Source organism: Alligator sinensis, unplaced genomic scaffold (genome assembly GCF_000455745.1).
Source record: "Alligator sinensis unplaced genomic scaffold, ASM45574v1 scaffold487_1, whole genome shotgun sequence".
Lineage (NCBI taxonomy): Eukaryota > Metazoa > Chordata > Crocodylia > Alligatoridae > Alligator > Alligator sinensis.
The window spans coordinates 1366010-1380623 of record NW_005842301.1 but is presented as its reverse complement, the minus strand read 5'-3'; the positions used below and the strand labels follow the sequence as shown (position 1 = coordinate 1380623).

Sequence of the window (14614 nt, the reverse complement as noted above, 5' to 3'; positions counted from 1 at the left end):
CCCACAGCCCCCTGGCCCTGCCAGTGCCCCTCACTCCAGACCCACAGTGCCTCGTCCCCATGGGTTATGCTGCTGCCCCTCACTCCCAAACCACACCACCCCATCCCTGATGCTGACCCTCATTCTCAACCCGCAAACCCCTGGCCCTGCCAGTGCGCCTCACTCCTGACCTGCAGGCCCCTGGCTCCCCACAGCCCCACTGGAGGGAGCCTCCAGCTGTCCCTATCCCAACCGGGCCATAGTGCAGATACTTTGATTTGTTCAGGTGGTCGCAGAGTGAGTCTGGCCCCAGCCCGGGTGGAGGGGGAAAGAGGGGAGGCCTGTGGCACCTGCTGCCCTGGGCTGGGGTTCCCATGCTGCGCCAGGTGGCCTGGTCATGCCTGTCCCTCTCTCTTGGGCAGCATCTCCTGGATGCTCTGCCCCTCCAAGCATGGGTGCCAGCCTGGACACAGAGCTCCCCATTGCTCCTGAAGGGCATCCCTACCCCCTTCCCATATTGGATGGGCAGGCAACTGCCCCCAGCTCTCCTGCCCTGCCACAGCCCTGGTGTCCAGACAACTTCCCCGTCACCAGGCACTGCCAACCCCCACCCAACCCTTCCACACACAATCCCTGGACAGTCCCCAAGCCCTGGCCCTCTAATTCTGTCCCCTCATATACTTACCTGCATCCAGCTGCCAAAGCTGCTCCCACCACCCTGCCTGCGTGCCTGCCGGCCATGTGCATTTGCATGTGCACTCACACCTAGTGTCCCTGCCTCCAATCACTCTCCCCCAGCTCCCGTCAGCAGAACAGAGCAGAGCAGAATCCTGGACATTTGTTCAGATTTTTAAAAATTCCCCGGACAGAGATCAAAGGATACAAAAAGAGGACATGTCTTGGAAAACCCAGATGCACAGTAACCCTAATTAATGTCAGGAGCATACTAACAAGGAAAAGATGGAAACAGATCAAACCAATGTTAAAACCAAATAAAGGGAAACAATCTGCCTAACAAGAATGTTGGATATCAGGGGAGAGGATTTATAAATGCCTTGAGAAGAGGTGGAGATGGGGACCATCCTCGTGCATCACAGGACCCATGGGAACAAAGCAGCTGGAATGGCAGTGTTATTCAAGAATCCAGAGGTGACAGCACAGTGGGTGGAAGACATCTGTAGCACACTGCAGCAAATGATAATATCAGTCAGGGGAGTAAAATTTAAAGTTTTTAATATATTTGCACTACCAGCTGGGAGGTGGGAGGCTCTGCTTAGAAAGGCAGCAGTTTAGGTGGTCAGAGAGAGACCATGGATAATAGCAAGTGACTTCAATTGCATAATGGAAATGGTTGGGAGAACAAGGGAAGGAGAAGGAATTTTAGACAGTTCACCCAGATTAACAAATACAGAGTCACAAAGAGATGTGTGGGCAGGGGAGAAGGTTTTCACTAGAAATGACCCTAGTGGAAAGAAACAATCAAGAACTGATTTTGTGTTTGTATCAATATGCATACCATAGATTCTGAAAGTGGAACTGACTTTTGGCAAGAGCCATATAAGGAGAAGGGGAGCATGGAAGTTAAACGTGTGACAGCTTCAAGATGAGGGGTGGAGAATGCTGAAGAAATATTTAGGAGTACCAGGGAATGGTGGATAATGCTGAAGAAAATGGGAGAATTCTTCAGGAAGGCCGATGAACTGTGGGGAAAAGAATATAAGAGGTGAGAGAGCTACAAAGAAAGATGCAGGAGCTGCTAAAAGAAGCTACAGAAGGAAGACCAGTATGAAGAACTAGAAGAAACAAGGCAACATATAGAAGGCTGATTTAAAAGAAAGATGAGAGAAAATGTTTGTAGCACAACTGAGCTAATTAGCACCCTGGGTGGGAGAAAACGAGAGCGGTCCCAATATTTTTGGGCTAGAATTAAGATAGTGAAAGGAGAGCTAAAAGTAGTGTGGGTAGAAGGTTGGTTCTTGGGTAGAAAAGCAGGAGGAGCTGTTGGAGTCAACAAGATTTTCTGAAGAGCTATTTCAGAAGAAGTAAACAAACAGGAAGAAGATGCAGGTTTTACTGGAAGAGAGTTAGAAGAAAGTAGAGGAGAAGGAAACAAAGAAAATGGAAGAAAAGATAAGCTTAAAAGAAGTGGAGGAGTGCTTAAAAACTCTTTAAGGGAGGGAAATCACCAGGAGCAGACTGCCTATGGAATTTTACAAGAAATTCTGGGCATGGGCAAGAAGGAATATAGTAGAAATAAGAAAGGCAGGGAAAAACTTTACAAGAAATTTTGTGATCTTACTTTTCAAGAAAGGGGAGAAGGAGCTCCTAAAAAACTGGAGACTTATATACTCCTTAACATGGACTATAATGGCCAAGATGCTGGCTTTGAGGATGAGGAAAATCCTCCAGAAGATTATACATGAAGGCCAAGTATGCACACTACCAGGTAAAAGGATCTCCAAAGTGATCAGAAATACACTGTCCCACATCCAAGAGAGGAAAACAAACCCAAACCTAGATTTAGAAAAATGACATATGACAGAGTAGATCATGAATACATATTTAAAGTGCTAGGAAAAATGGGGTTCCCAGATAAATTTATATGTTGGATAAGGTTATTGTATAGAGAAGTGGAGAGTCAAGTTCAAATTAATAGGCATCTCAGAAGGACTTTTAAAATCCATATGAGGTGAGACAAGGGTGCCCCCCATTGCCACTACTATTTGTGTGTAGCATGCAACCGTTAGCACCAAGAATAAGAAAAGACAAGATCATAAGCAGAGTAAAGCTACCAGGAGGAGGAGAGGTAAAACATGCATTATACATAGGTGATATAAATGTAGTATTTAGAGACTTCCAATGGAAGGGGGACTACAGCATACATTAGAGTACAGAGAAGCAACAGAGGCTAAATTAAATGGATCAAAAAGCACCATGATGGGAGTGGGAAACTGGAGGGACTTGGAGAAGCTGAGCCTTCAAATGAGAGAGAGAAATCAGAGTGCTAGGGATCCCAATAGACACCAAGGGAAAAGGTAAAACATACAGCACAGAGTGCCTTAAGGTGGGGCTGCATAAATTGAAATACTACATCTGTCAGGACAAGGAAGAGACTGGAGAAAAAGCAGCAGAGAAGTGGAAGAAGAGGGACTGAACACACTTGTTTCACTGAACCAGAGAGGACTGATGGGAGGGGCAGAGAATTTGAAGTGGTTATTGAGCTAATACTTTTTAAATGGGGTTCCGTATGAAGAAAGAGTTCTGCTAGGGGTTTTTGTGGGAAGCTGAAGTATGTTGTTTAAGGGTTTGATATATGTAGTTGTATATTTTGGATGTTAGTTGTTTTTTCAGTACAAAGTTTTGGTAAAACAAGGATGCTCAATACGTGAAGCTTTGTAAGTATAGGGTGCTAAATGTGGTGTTTTTAATAAAATCTGTAAATGATAGTAAGAATAAAAAGGTTCCCATCAGCATGTTTGCCCCACATGGGCCATGTGTTTCATAGTCATGATCAGTGTTGGTTGCATTTAAATCAGTTTCATAGCTGGTTTCCATGTCAGACAATGTATTTAATGACATTTTCTTGTATCTGAATATATGATGAGTGGCTTTTCCCCCACCATGGTGGTGGCGGTGGTGGGGAACTCATCTTGTATCCAAGTAAATACATAATTTCACCAACATCTGTTTCTGTCATTTGTTACTCATACTACGCTGCAGGCAAAATGCCAAGCTGTATTGCCTGAGGGCATCTGTTAAGCCATAAGCATAACGCTGAAAAATGCAGGTACAATGCCATATGACAGGTCACACACCACTATCCAGGATAAAAGAAAATACTGTTCTCCCCAAATACAAGAGACCTGATTCTCAATTGCACCAAAATTCATGTTCAAAGTAAACAGAAGTTTTCAGAAACCTTAGGCTATTTAGGCCATATTATATTTAGCACTGTAGCATCTATATTTTAAACGAGTCATTACCTTGCTCTCTGGCTATAGTTGTCTGAATCTAAGAGATGATTCCTTACAGATTCCAACATGTTTGAAGCTTTGAAAATAATTATTGTCTTAATTTCCTGCAGAAGTGTTCTTAAGAGACTGTAGGTTCTTAGAAAATGGAACTTCTCATGAGGTAGAACAAAAACTGCTGTAACAAATCTGTATCCAATACGTAACTCCAACACATGTCCATCTGAAAATGAACCTTTCTGCTGGATGGAATGACCGGTAGGATGCAACACAACTGAAGCTAGTGGAATCCTGCTCAGTTTGAATACATTTTTTGCATCTTCAGAGTTTATGGATTTACCAGGAAGTCCATGGAAGTCAACCTTTACTATGTGCAAATGCTGTGGTGTTAGAAATATCCAGCAAGGATGGAACACATAGTGACTCTGTTCAGCACTTTTACACAACGTGGAATAAAATGCAGAACACAAAGCATATTTAGACCACGCTTTGTTATCACCTACCAAGTCTGGTTGACGCAAGGTTTTTAAAACGTCAGTTTTATTACTGTAAACAAGATATGCTGGAAAGCAGCCTTTTATCTCAATGTCATCTGATGAAATGTGATAAAACCCCATGAGTTGGTGGACAAATTCTTGCAGGCTTGTTTTGTTACAATATAGTGAGGAACTTGATAACATTGACATGCAGTGTTGAGAGCAACATGTATGTAAGCAGGAATAGAAATCTTGAAGATTTTGGGAGTCTGAAATGATAAACAGGCAGTTGTCACTGTTTTTCAGTTTCAGTGTTAAACATATTTCGGGCATGAGAAAGCCAAATTCTGAGAGATCAGTATATGGGAAACACAGTGCTAGCTTCAAGGCAGAAGGGATATGCTGACAATGTCCTTTCAAACCATGATGAGGAATCTCAAACACAGCTATTACACTATCAGTCAAAACCAAACAAGAGGCAAACTGCCTGAGTCCTTTATGAACCTGAATACAAAAATTCCAGAGAATTTTTACTACATCAGTGCTTTCTGCTGCTGTGCTATCAAAAGCTGAAGAATCTGAAGTAGTGCTAAATTCAAAAGTTTGGTCTCTTCCATGAAGTCCCATTTCAAAATAGCCATCTTCAGTGTCTGTTGTTCTGAAATTACTCACAAGATTCCCTTCGCTTTCTGTTTTTGTAGAGGAAGGGGGTGATTTCTGAATTGCTTGTCTTATCAAGACAGAAAGGTGCTGGATAAAATCCTGGTTGTTGGTGGTATAGGACATGCAAGTAAAAGGCAGAATGATGGTGTTATGTGGGTCAGGCACCACATAACATTCCTCCTCTAAATGGTCCAAACTACAGAGACAGAACAAATTACATTAAGAATAAGGTTGAAAGCAGTCATGTTAAGACTCATTCCCTTTTTTTTAAATTAATTTATTTTTTTTATCAAGACTGAGAATCTAATCTAGTAAATCAGTTTGAGAAAGAAAAAATAAAGCAGTCTGCTTACAGTGTCCACTAGTTTAGACAGCATCTTTGAACTCCATAGCCATCAGTTCTTACAGCAAAACTTTACATTTCTTACAGAAAACACTTCACTCTCTATTTTTTAACCCTAATAATTCCATCACTGAAGGTTTAACTTAGGGGGACCAAACATACAATTTATTTTGCCCCCGAATGCTAGCCCTTGCATGGGGCCAGATCTGGTAAACTGACCTCCCCTCCTCCCTCTCCCTAGGTCCCAGTATACCTGGTCCAGTGACTGCTCCAGCCAGTATGTCACCCATGTTGCACACAGCATGGATCCCAGAGCAGTCAGAATGGGCACTGTGTGCAGTGCAGATTGACCGGAGTGACAGCTATACTGCACATGGTGGACACCCTGGCTTGACTGCATTGCATACAGCACCGGCTCTGAGAGGTGGGCTGCCCACAGCACCTGCTCCAGCAAGTCCCAAGACCTGCACTGCATGCAGCACTCACAGTCCAGGACTAGCTGGAACAAGTGCCACATGGTGGCACAGGCCAGAACTGCTGGGATGGTGCCAGATGCACACTGGCTGGACTGCACCACACAGTGCCCTTTCTGGCCATACCAGGATCTGTGCCACATGTAGCATTGGTTCAGACTGGCTAGAGAGGTGGACTGGATCAAGTATGCTGGGAGAGGGAAAGGGGCAGGGGAGAGGTTCCACTGGCTGGATCTGACCTGCAGACTGGCCCCACATCACATCTGGCCCAAGAGGCTGGATGAGTTTGACACCCCTAGTTTAATTAGTGTTAAAGCAAAATAAAAGCCTATATACCTCTGTCCACTCTGCTTTTTAGTTGCTCCTACAATTACAAATATATCTTACAGTTCAAGAGTGGAAGCATTCATCATGAAATTTTCAGTCTGAGAAAAAGAAATGCAATGTTCTTTTTAATTTAAACGTAGAATTTAAAACATGCAAAGTATTATAGACAGACTTATATTAGAAGTTAGACATCTCACCACATGTGATGATCTTTTCCATATTCTTTGGATGAGTCCAAGAGAGAAGTAGGTGCCTAGGGAGAGGAACAAGAATGTCAGGGAGATGTTATTACTCATACTTAAAGGACAGAGGTGTTAAACTTCACTGAATATAAATGACTCAATCAGTGCTTAATTCTTGAAGTGTTTACAGTCTGGTCATGAAAATAAGTGGTTGAACCTCAAAAGGTCTGGTTGTTGTGATTGGTATTACTCATTTTCATTTAAAGGACCTTATCTGAGGAAATTAAAATCTTTTATCAACATTACTTCAGCCAAAACACCCTATCTAGTAGACAAGGACACAACTAGGGGTGCACCAATAGAGATTTTTAAGGTCAATACAGATAGCCGATATTTAAGGAGACATGTCAGCCAATACTGATCCAATATCTGATACAACTGCAATCAGGTGGTAAGTCCATTGTGGTGGAAGGAGAGAGGGGAGGGAAGAGGCGTTGGGGGTGGGGGCAGATCAACACCCCCCACGGTGAAGGAGGGGGTAGGTGCAGGGGTGTGGGACGGAGGCGCAGTTCATGGGGTGGGGGCAGCTTCCACCTCTGCTTGCACCCGGAGAGGGCGAGGGCGGAGGGGCCTGTGCCCCTGGATCTGTGTGGCATAGGGCAGGTTGCAGCTGTGGGGTGAAGCCAGAACTGGAGCTGCATGGGGCTTTTCTTGCCGGGGGCTGGGCTCGGAGCAGGCTCTGGTGGCGCTGGGAGAAGGCTGCAGCCACCCCAAATTTTGCCACAGCTCTGCTCCTAGCCCTACAACACTGCCTAGTGCAGCCACGGCTGAACACCTCACCTACACCCACGCGCTGGGAAAAGCCGGGCTGCGCCAGGCGATGGGCGCTGATGCGGGGCTGGGAACAGAGCTGCACCTAAATTTGGGGTGACTGCAGCCTCTTCTCAGTGCCCCATTGGGCTGATATCCGATATAGACAATTTTCTTTATACCGGTACTGATCCGATATCAGAGAGATGTATTGGTGCACCTCTAGACATCCTTCCCTCATCCCCCACCCCCAGCAACTATATAATTATGTATGTATACATGTGTGAAAACTAGTTTGAGATCTTGTGATGAAGAATATTAAATGGTGCAAAGTTTTTCTGCAGATAGCACACAGCTAACTGAGATACAGAACTAAAGTAACTTCCTGAAAACCACCTTGACCCAACTCTGCCACTGCAAGCAACCAGACAAATGGGACAGAAACCCCAACTCTCCAACCTTAGCAACCAGGCTGACATTAGACAGTGATGGGATACTAAGATTGGGTCAATCTTAATATCCACATGCAGCACGGGTCTCAGACTGGCTGTAGCAGTCACCAGATCAGGCATGCTAGGAGCTGGGGAGAGGGAGGAGGGGAGATCCATGTGCCAGATCCAACCCATGGACTGGCCCCATGCAAGGGGCAGTATTGGGAGCCAAATGGCAGGGCTCTGTGGGCTGTATGTTTGAGTTAAACCTTCAGTGATGGAATTATTAGGGTTAAAGAATAGAGGATGGAGGGTTTTGCTGTAAGAAATGTAAAGTTTTATGTAAGGCTTAGACTGAAGTGTAAGGTTTAGCCTGAGACTGAAACATTTAATTGAAATACTGTAATGAAAGCTCAAGACATACTGATTCTCTGTAAAGCCATATGTTGACTCTCTCAGACATATTAGATGTACCAGCCCCTCTAAAGCTATGCGGGAGAAGAGAAGATTGACAGTAAGAGCTTTTGTGACTGAGAGCTGTCAGTTACTATAAATTAGGTCCTTTGCTCAGTCTGCTAGTCCCCAAAATTTTGAGTTTGCCATTAGCTCTTGGATATTTTTCTCAAAAAGTTGAGAATTCTGACTTTTCATCCAATTTATTAAAAATGTTCAAAATAAAAACTGACTATTGTAACTGTAACCTCTTAATTTACAAGCACTTATAGGTTAACTTTTCTGTAAGAAATCATTTTACATTAGAAAGCCTTTGCTGTGAATTACTACAAGAAGATTCTGAAAAAGAACAATAACTTAAAGGCAATATGTTTTTAACAAAACATACATACCTGACTTCTAAATCTAGAGTCTGGTATTTCAAAGCATCTCTGGGGAACTGTATGTTCTGGTGGAGTCAAACTACTGGACTGCAACAAGCTGCTGGCTAGGGCTGTTTCTCTGAAAGTTATTTCTAGAACAAATGCAAATTACTCTTAAAAATGTTGAAAAAACCAAAGCATAGCAGCTAACTTATACAAATTTAACTGAAGTATTTCAACAAGACTTTACTTCAAATAACGAATACAAGTGTGGCTTCACCTAACAGGCTGTGCAGACAACAGGAAATGTAGTTACATGATGAATTAAGTCTAATTATAGATGCATCAGCACCTGCATTAAGCATTGTACCAAGAACAGGAATAAAATCCCATTGCTAATATTTGAATTTAGCCAAAATATTTGGCATAATAATTCTGCAGATGACTAGAGAATATTTTAAAATAAGTACTGGTTGGCAAAGACAGCATTTGAAAATGCAAGTATTCTCACAGCTGTTCTTCAAGAATCGGCAACTTCAAATGCAACAATACTTGGTTAAAAAAATGGCTCATATCACAGAATCATAGAGAAGCAGGGCTGGAAGGAACCTCGAGAGGTCTAGTCTGACACCCTACCCGAGGCAGGATCATTCCTATCCAAACCATCCTATACAAATCCACAATCTAACTTCTTCGTGAAAGTACCATCAACTGTGAACAACACAAGACCTAACACCCTAACCTGCCAAAGGTAAAGCAGAGGAAACACTGCAGCCAACAACCTGCTCGTGTAAAAGGTTGTTAATACACACCCAAACTGAGGGCCTCAGCCCTACTATATAGGAAGGCAAAAACCCCTACAGTCCATACCAATCTAACCATGGGGTAAAATTCCTTCCTGACCCCAAATATAGTGATCAGTCTGATCCTGAGCAGAGAGGCAAGGCCCTCTAGTCAGAAACCTCTAGCTTTAAGTCGTAGCAGGAGCACTGGTACACCATAGTCGAAATCCCCAGCCTTGGCTGCTTCTGGGGAAAGTTTAAAAAAAAACAACCCTGATATATGCAACAGAAAGTAGGGGGAGAGGCACAGAATTCCATCCCAGCCTCATGTGGCAACCAGAATAGCCCATAAGCATGGGAAACACCCAGAGTACAATGTAGGCATAGCTACGCCTAGATCATCCCCAACCAGTGGTTGTCCAAACTCTTGGATGGAGATTCCATAAATTCTCTAGGCTGTCTATTCCACTTCCTTACTACTTTAACAGTGAAGAAGCTTTTCATCTTTAATAATAAATTCCCCCTGCTTAGAATAACTGTTTTGAGTTCCACAAGGACACGGGGGCTATTAAGTAGGTGAATCTATACTACTCACTATGACAACTGTTACAGATCAGCAATTGATTTACTTTAATTAATGATTAAAGGTGAGTTTTCTTGGACCAGTCATCCAGAATTACAATATCAATTTAAAACGACAAGCTTGCACACAAGAAAATTTGTGAATACAATTTTCTAGGCTTTCAAACTTTATCAAGTAATAACAAAGCTTCATTTACAACTACGATTTCTTTTTTAAAAGACAACATTTATTCCTATGGCAGAAAATGTCAGCAAAAAACCCAGATTAAATCAGGGGTCAGCAACCAATAGCCCACAGGTCATATCTGGCCTGCAAAGCGATTTGAGCCAGCTCAAGGACATGGGGTTTTGGTGGCAGGCACATATTTTGTGCTGCCATGGGGAGAAGCAGAAGCACCCAGGTCCTAGTGTATGCCTTTCTCTGACCTGAGCTCTGTCACTCCAGTCTACAGCCAGAAAAGGTTGCTGACTGCTGGGCTACATCATCATATATTACATACCCACTCTTACAAACACTTACACACAAATATATTTACTCCCTTCCTGTGAGAAATTTACCAGTGACATTTAATTTGATTAATACAGCGTTTTTCAACCTTTTTTTAACAAGTGTACCCCTTCTGTCTCAAAGTTTCAGCTCATGTACCCTTTATATTTTTTTTCTCATTTTTAATGTTACCATTAAAAGGAGGGAGGAAAGGGACTGGGGGGCAGATCAAGGCCCCAACAGTGAGGGAGAGAGTGGGGCTGGGACAGGGCAGGCACTGCACAGCCGAGGTTGGACACAGGACAGAGCTGCAAGAAACTCATCTGGAGGGCACGGGAGGGGGGCAGCTCCTGCTGCTGCATGCACCCCGGGAGGGCATGGGGGGGCATCTGCCCCCAGATCTGTGCACAGGGCAGGGCAGGCTGCCGCTGCTGGCTAGGGCTGAGGCAGCACTGGGCTCTTCCTAGCATGGGGCTGGGCCAGGCTGCACTCAGGGCAGGCGACAGTGCTGGAAGAGGGGCTATGGGGGAGGCAGGGCTTCAGCCACCCCCAAATTTGTAGACCCCCTGTAGCCCCCCTCCCAGTGCTGCTGCCACCCACCCCTAGCACAGCCCCGCCCCCAACCCCCTGCTGGGAAGAGCCCGGCGGCACCCCAGCCCCAGCCCACCCTTGCCCCACGTGCAGATCCAGGGGCACACGCCCCGCATGCCCTCCTGGGGTGTATGCAGTGGTGGGATCCCCCCCCACCCTTCGGGACAAGGTGAGGCTCTGTCCCACTCCCCGCCCTGGCTGTGCAGTGCCAGTGCCAGTGCCTGCCCCAGCCCCACTTCCACCCTCACCGCTGGGGCCTCGATCTGTGTCCCCCCCATGCCCTCTCCCTCACAATAGACTAACCAGTCAGACCTGGCTGCTCTCCATGCTGCCAGGCTGCACTCCTGGCTGCCTGCGCCCTGCACTGCAGCTGCACGCATGCACAGGGCATTTATCGGCAACATTATTGGCCACATCAGCCAAAAAAAGGCTGATTGCTGATACAGTCAATTTTCCTTATATCGGTGCCAATCTGATATGGAACTGATGTATCGGTGCACATCTACGTAAAACAGTAATTTTTTCTCATTCATTCTGCCTACCCCAATGACCTTTTTTTGACAACCACTGGATTAATAATATATCATTGAAATAAATGTGCTGGAAAACTGCAGAGAAAACAAAAACAGCACACTAGGAAATGTAATTTCTGGTAGTTTCAGGTCCCACTGTGAAATTGATACCTAGCTGACATACATCAAAATTTCTAACAAGACTTCTCAAAATTAGGATACTCAAACTTGTACTATTTTTGATATTTTTTTTCCATTTTTGCCTCTCCTAATTTGTTATTTAAAAAAGTAAGACCTAGAATAAACAAAATTTAAGCCTTTTGATACTTTTAACAAATTTCTACGAACTGAGGACCTGAAAAAATGCATCCTAATTTTTTTGCTGCACAAGTTCACGTACTTCTAATCTAAATATTTATTGCAGCGGGATGAAACTTTCTGGCAGGTATGCCACAAATAAAGCCTTGTGCCCTCTCCCAGTGTCACTCCAATACCTTTCTCCTACCCAATCTGCTGCTCTGCTTTCTGCTGCATGCCACATACAGAAGCTACCCAGGCCACTTGAAGCACAAGTGCTGCAGGCTGGCCACCCTGACTGTACAGTACCAGAAAGAGAGCAAATGTTAACCAAAAATTTTAAATAAAATGTTGTAGTTATTTTTAACTTATTCATTTACCTTCCCTTTACTCCAACACAAGAAGTCCTAGCATAAAACTGCAGGCTGTTATTTTATAAGACTACATGCCCAAATATATGATCTAAAATGGTGATTTAATGCTTGCAAAAACTATTACAGAATCCAGCTACCTAACAACAAATTGTGCACCAATTATAGAAAAAAATACAGCACTTCATACACAGGTGACAGAAGAGATCTCCTAAAAAGAAGTAAAAAGATCAGATGAAATACATTAAAAGGTAAATTGAACAAATATGCGTTCTGAAATATCCTGTTGGTCTTTAGCATTATTCTATGAGATGCGTCAGACTCTTCCTAAAACTTCAAGAAATGATAGTAATAGGGGTGCACCGCTAGAGATTTTTTGGGCCGATGCCAATGGCTTTTTTTTTTTTTTTTTATAGTGAGCCATATCGGCAGATACTGATTCAACTCCAATATGCAGCCGGGCAGCTTGGAGACCAGTGTCCAGCTGGTAAATCTTTTGTGGGGGAAGGGGCGTGGGGGAGTAGCATCGAGGCCCCTGCAATGAGGGAGGGAATGGGGCTGGGGCTGAGGCAGGCACTGCACAGCCAGGGCGGGACACAAGATGGAGCTGCAAGAGGCTCATCCAGGGGGGCACAGGGCTCCTGCTGCTGTGTGCACCCCTGGAGGGCATGTTCCCCCGGATCTGCACGGTGCAAGGGAGAGCTGCTGCTGGGCGCTGGGGCCAGGGCTGCGCCAAGCTCTTCCCGGCATTGGGGTTGGGCCAGGGCTGTGCTCAGGGCGGGTAGTGGTGGTGCTGGGAGGGGGGCTGCAGCCACCCCAAAATTCTCCATAGCCTCCCCCAACCCTCCCTCCCAGTGCTATGGCTGCATGCCCCAAGCACAGCCAGAGATGACCCCAGCGCCACCCCCAGCGGTAGCCTGCCCTTACCCGACACGGATCCAGGGGCACATGCCCCCCATGCCCTCCTGGGGTGCATGCAACAGCAGGAGCTGCCCCCTGCACACACCCCAGACGAGCCGCTGGTAGCTCTGTCCCAGCCCAGCTCCGCCCTGCCAGTACTTGCCCCAGCCCCACTCCCTCCCTCATCACTGGGGCCCCAATCTGTGCCCCGCCACATCACACCCCTTCCCTCACCAGATTTATCAACTACACCCTGCTACTCTCTACCATGCTGGGTTTCTGGCTGCCTGCATGCTGCACGTATGCACGAGGGCATTTACAGGCCGCATCAGCCAAAAAAGCCAATTGCCAATAATGTTGATTTTCTTTATATTGGTACCAATCTGACATGGGGCCAATGTATTGGCACACCTCTAGATAATTACCATCTTGTTCTCTCTCAGATGAGAAAAGCATAAACTGTAGACATTTCCACCTCTTCCATCATCATTCTAATATTTACAGGAAGGTAAAATTGCTTACGGTTCAACTCTTAAAATTTACACACACCATTGTTTTTAATACTCTTATGCAATTAAAAGTGGTCTTTTCTGATACTATTTGTATGCATTTTCATTTTTAAATAGTTTGAGCTCTTAACTGTAGAAGCCAAAATGGCCCAACTATGTTCATTTATCCATAAGTCATGCCTTAGCACTCCCTTAAATAAGGAACAAAGTGTATAACCATATAATTGGCTATATATTAATGGCTTCTGCAAAAATACAAAAAAGCAGATTTTTAATACTATATACAGTGGTTTTTTAAAGCATATGCTAAAAAATATTTAGGTAAGGTCAGAAAGGTTGCAGCATGATAAACAATCACTGGATTAATCAGTTGATCCTGATAATACTGATGTTTTCCTTTGCTCATGTCCTTTTTTGATTACTGTATTTACCCAAATCCAAGGTGACTTCAAATTTAATAACCCCCACCCAAAAATAGATTCTGTACATGGGAAATTGTAAGTGTTATAAATTTTCCAGGTATAGAATTTAATTATTGGATGGTCATCTTAAATTTGTCGTCCCCCCCCACCACTGTGGCAGGGAAAGCAGTGGCAGGGGGACAAGTGGTGGTGGGAGCAGGGGCAGGTAGCTTGAACCTGGCCCTCCCTCTCCCCACCCCCACTAGCTCCCCTGCTGCCATGTGTCAACCTGCTAGGTGTCTCAATGCCACTCCCCCACTGTCTGTGATGACTGGATTTATAATGCCTCTTCTAACAGCAGGTACTGTATTTTTACTTGATACTCAGTTCTAAGACAAGGCTTTGTTTTCCTCATGTTGAATGGGGGGAGAGGAGGAAACTTGTCTTGGAATTGAGTAAATAAAGCACTTCCTTTTCAGTTGCCTGATTTAATTTGCTGAATAAACAATATGAGTCCTGCTACACCTAAAACTACCTTTTAATATTTTAACATTAAACAGAGAAAAGCATATTTCCATATAAATAAAGTTGCCAAATAAGGCATTTCCTTGAACTGGGATAAGTACAAAGCACAGACCTTCATCAATGATCCATACAGATCAGATATGGTAGAACCCTCCCCGCCCCCCTCCCCACCCCCCCGCCCTCCACC

The 14614-nt window shown here is 44.5% G+C and overlaps 1 protein-coding gene across 1 annotated transcript in view; it reads right to left on the bottom strand.

Annotated features, from left to right (window-relative positions):
- Positions 1-14614, bottom strand: part of NISCH (nischarin) — a 74855-nt gene that overhangs the window by 15434 nt on the left and 44807 nt on the right. The window contains exons 13-14 of the mRNA XM_025209648.1: positions 8501-8622; positions 6430-6485 (exon numbers count right to left, since the gene is read on the bottom strand). Coding sequence (XP_025065433.1) covers positions 6430-6485; positions 8501-8622 — 178 coding nt within the window. The remainder of the gene's footprint in view (positions 1-6429; positions 6486-8500; positions 8623-14614) is intronic.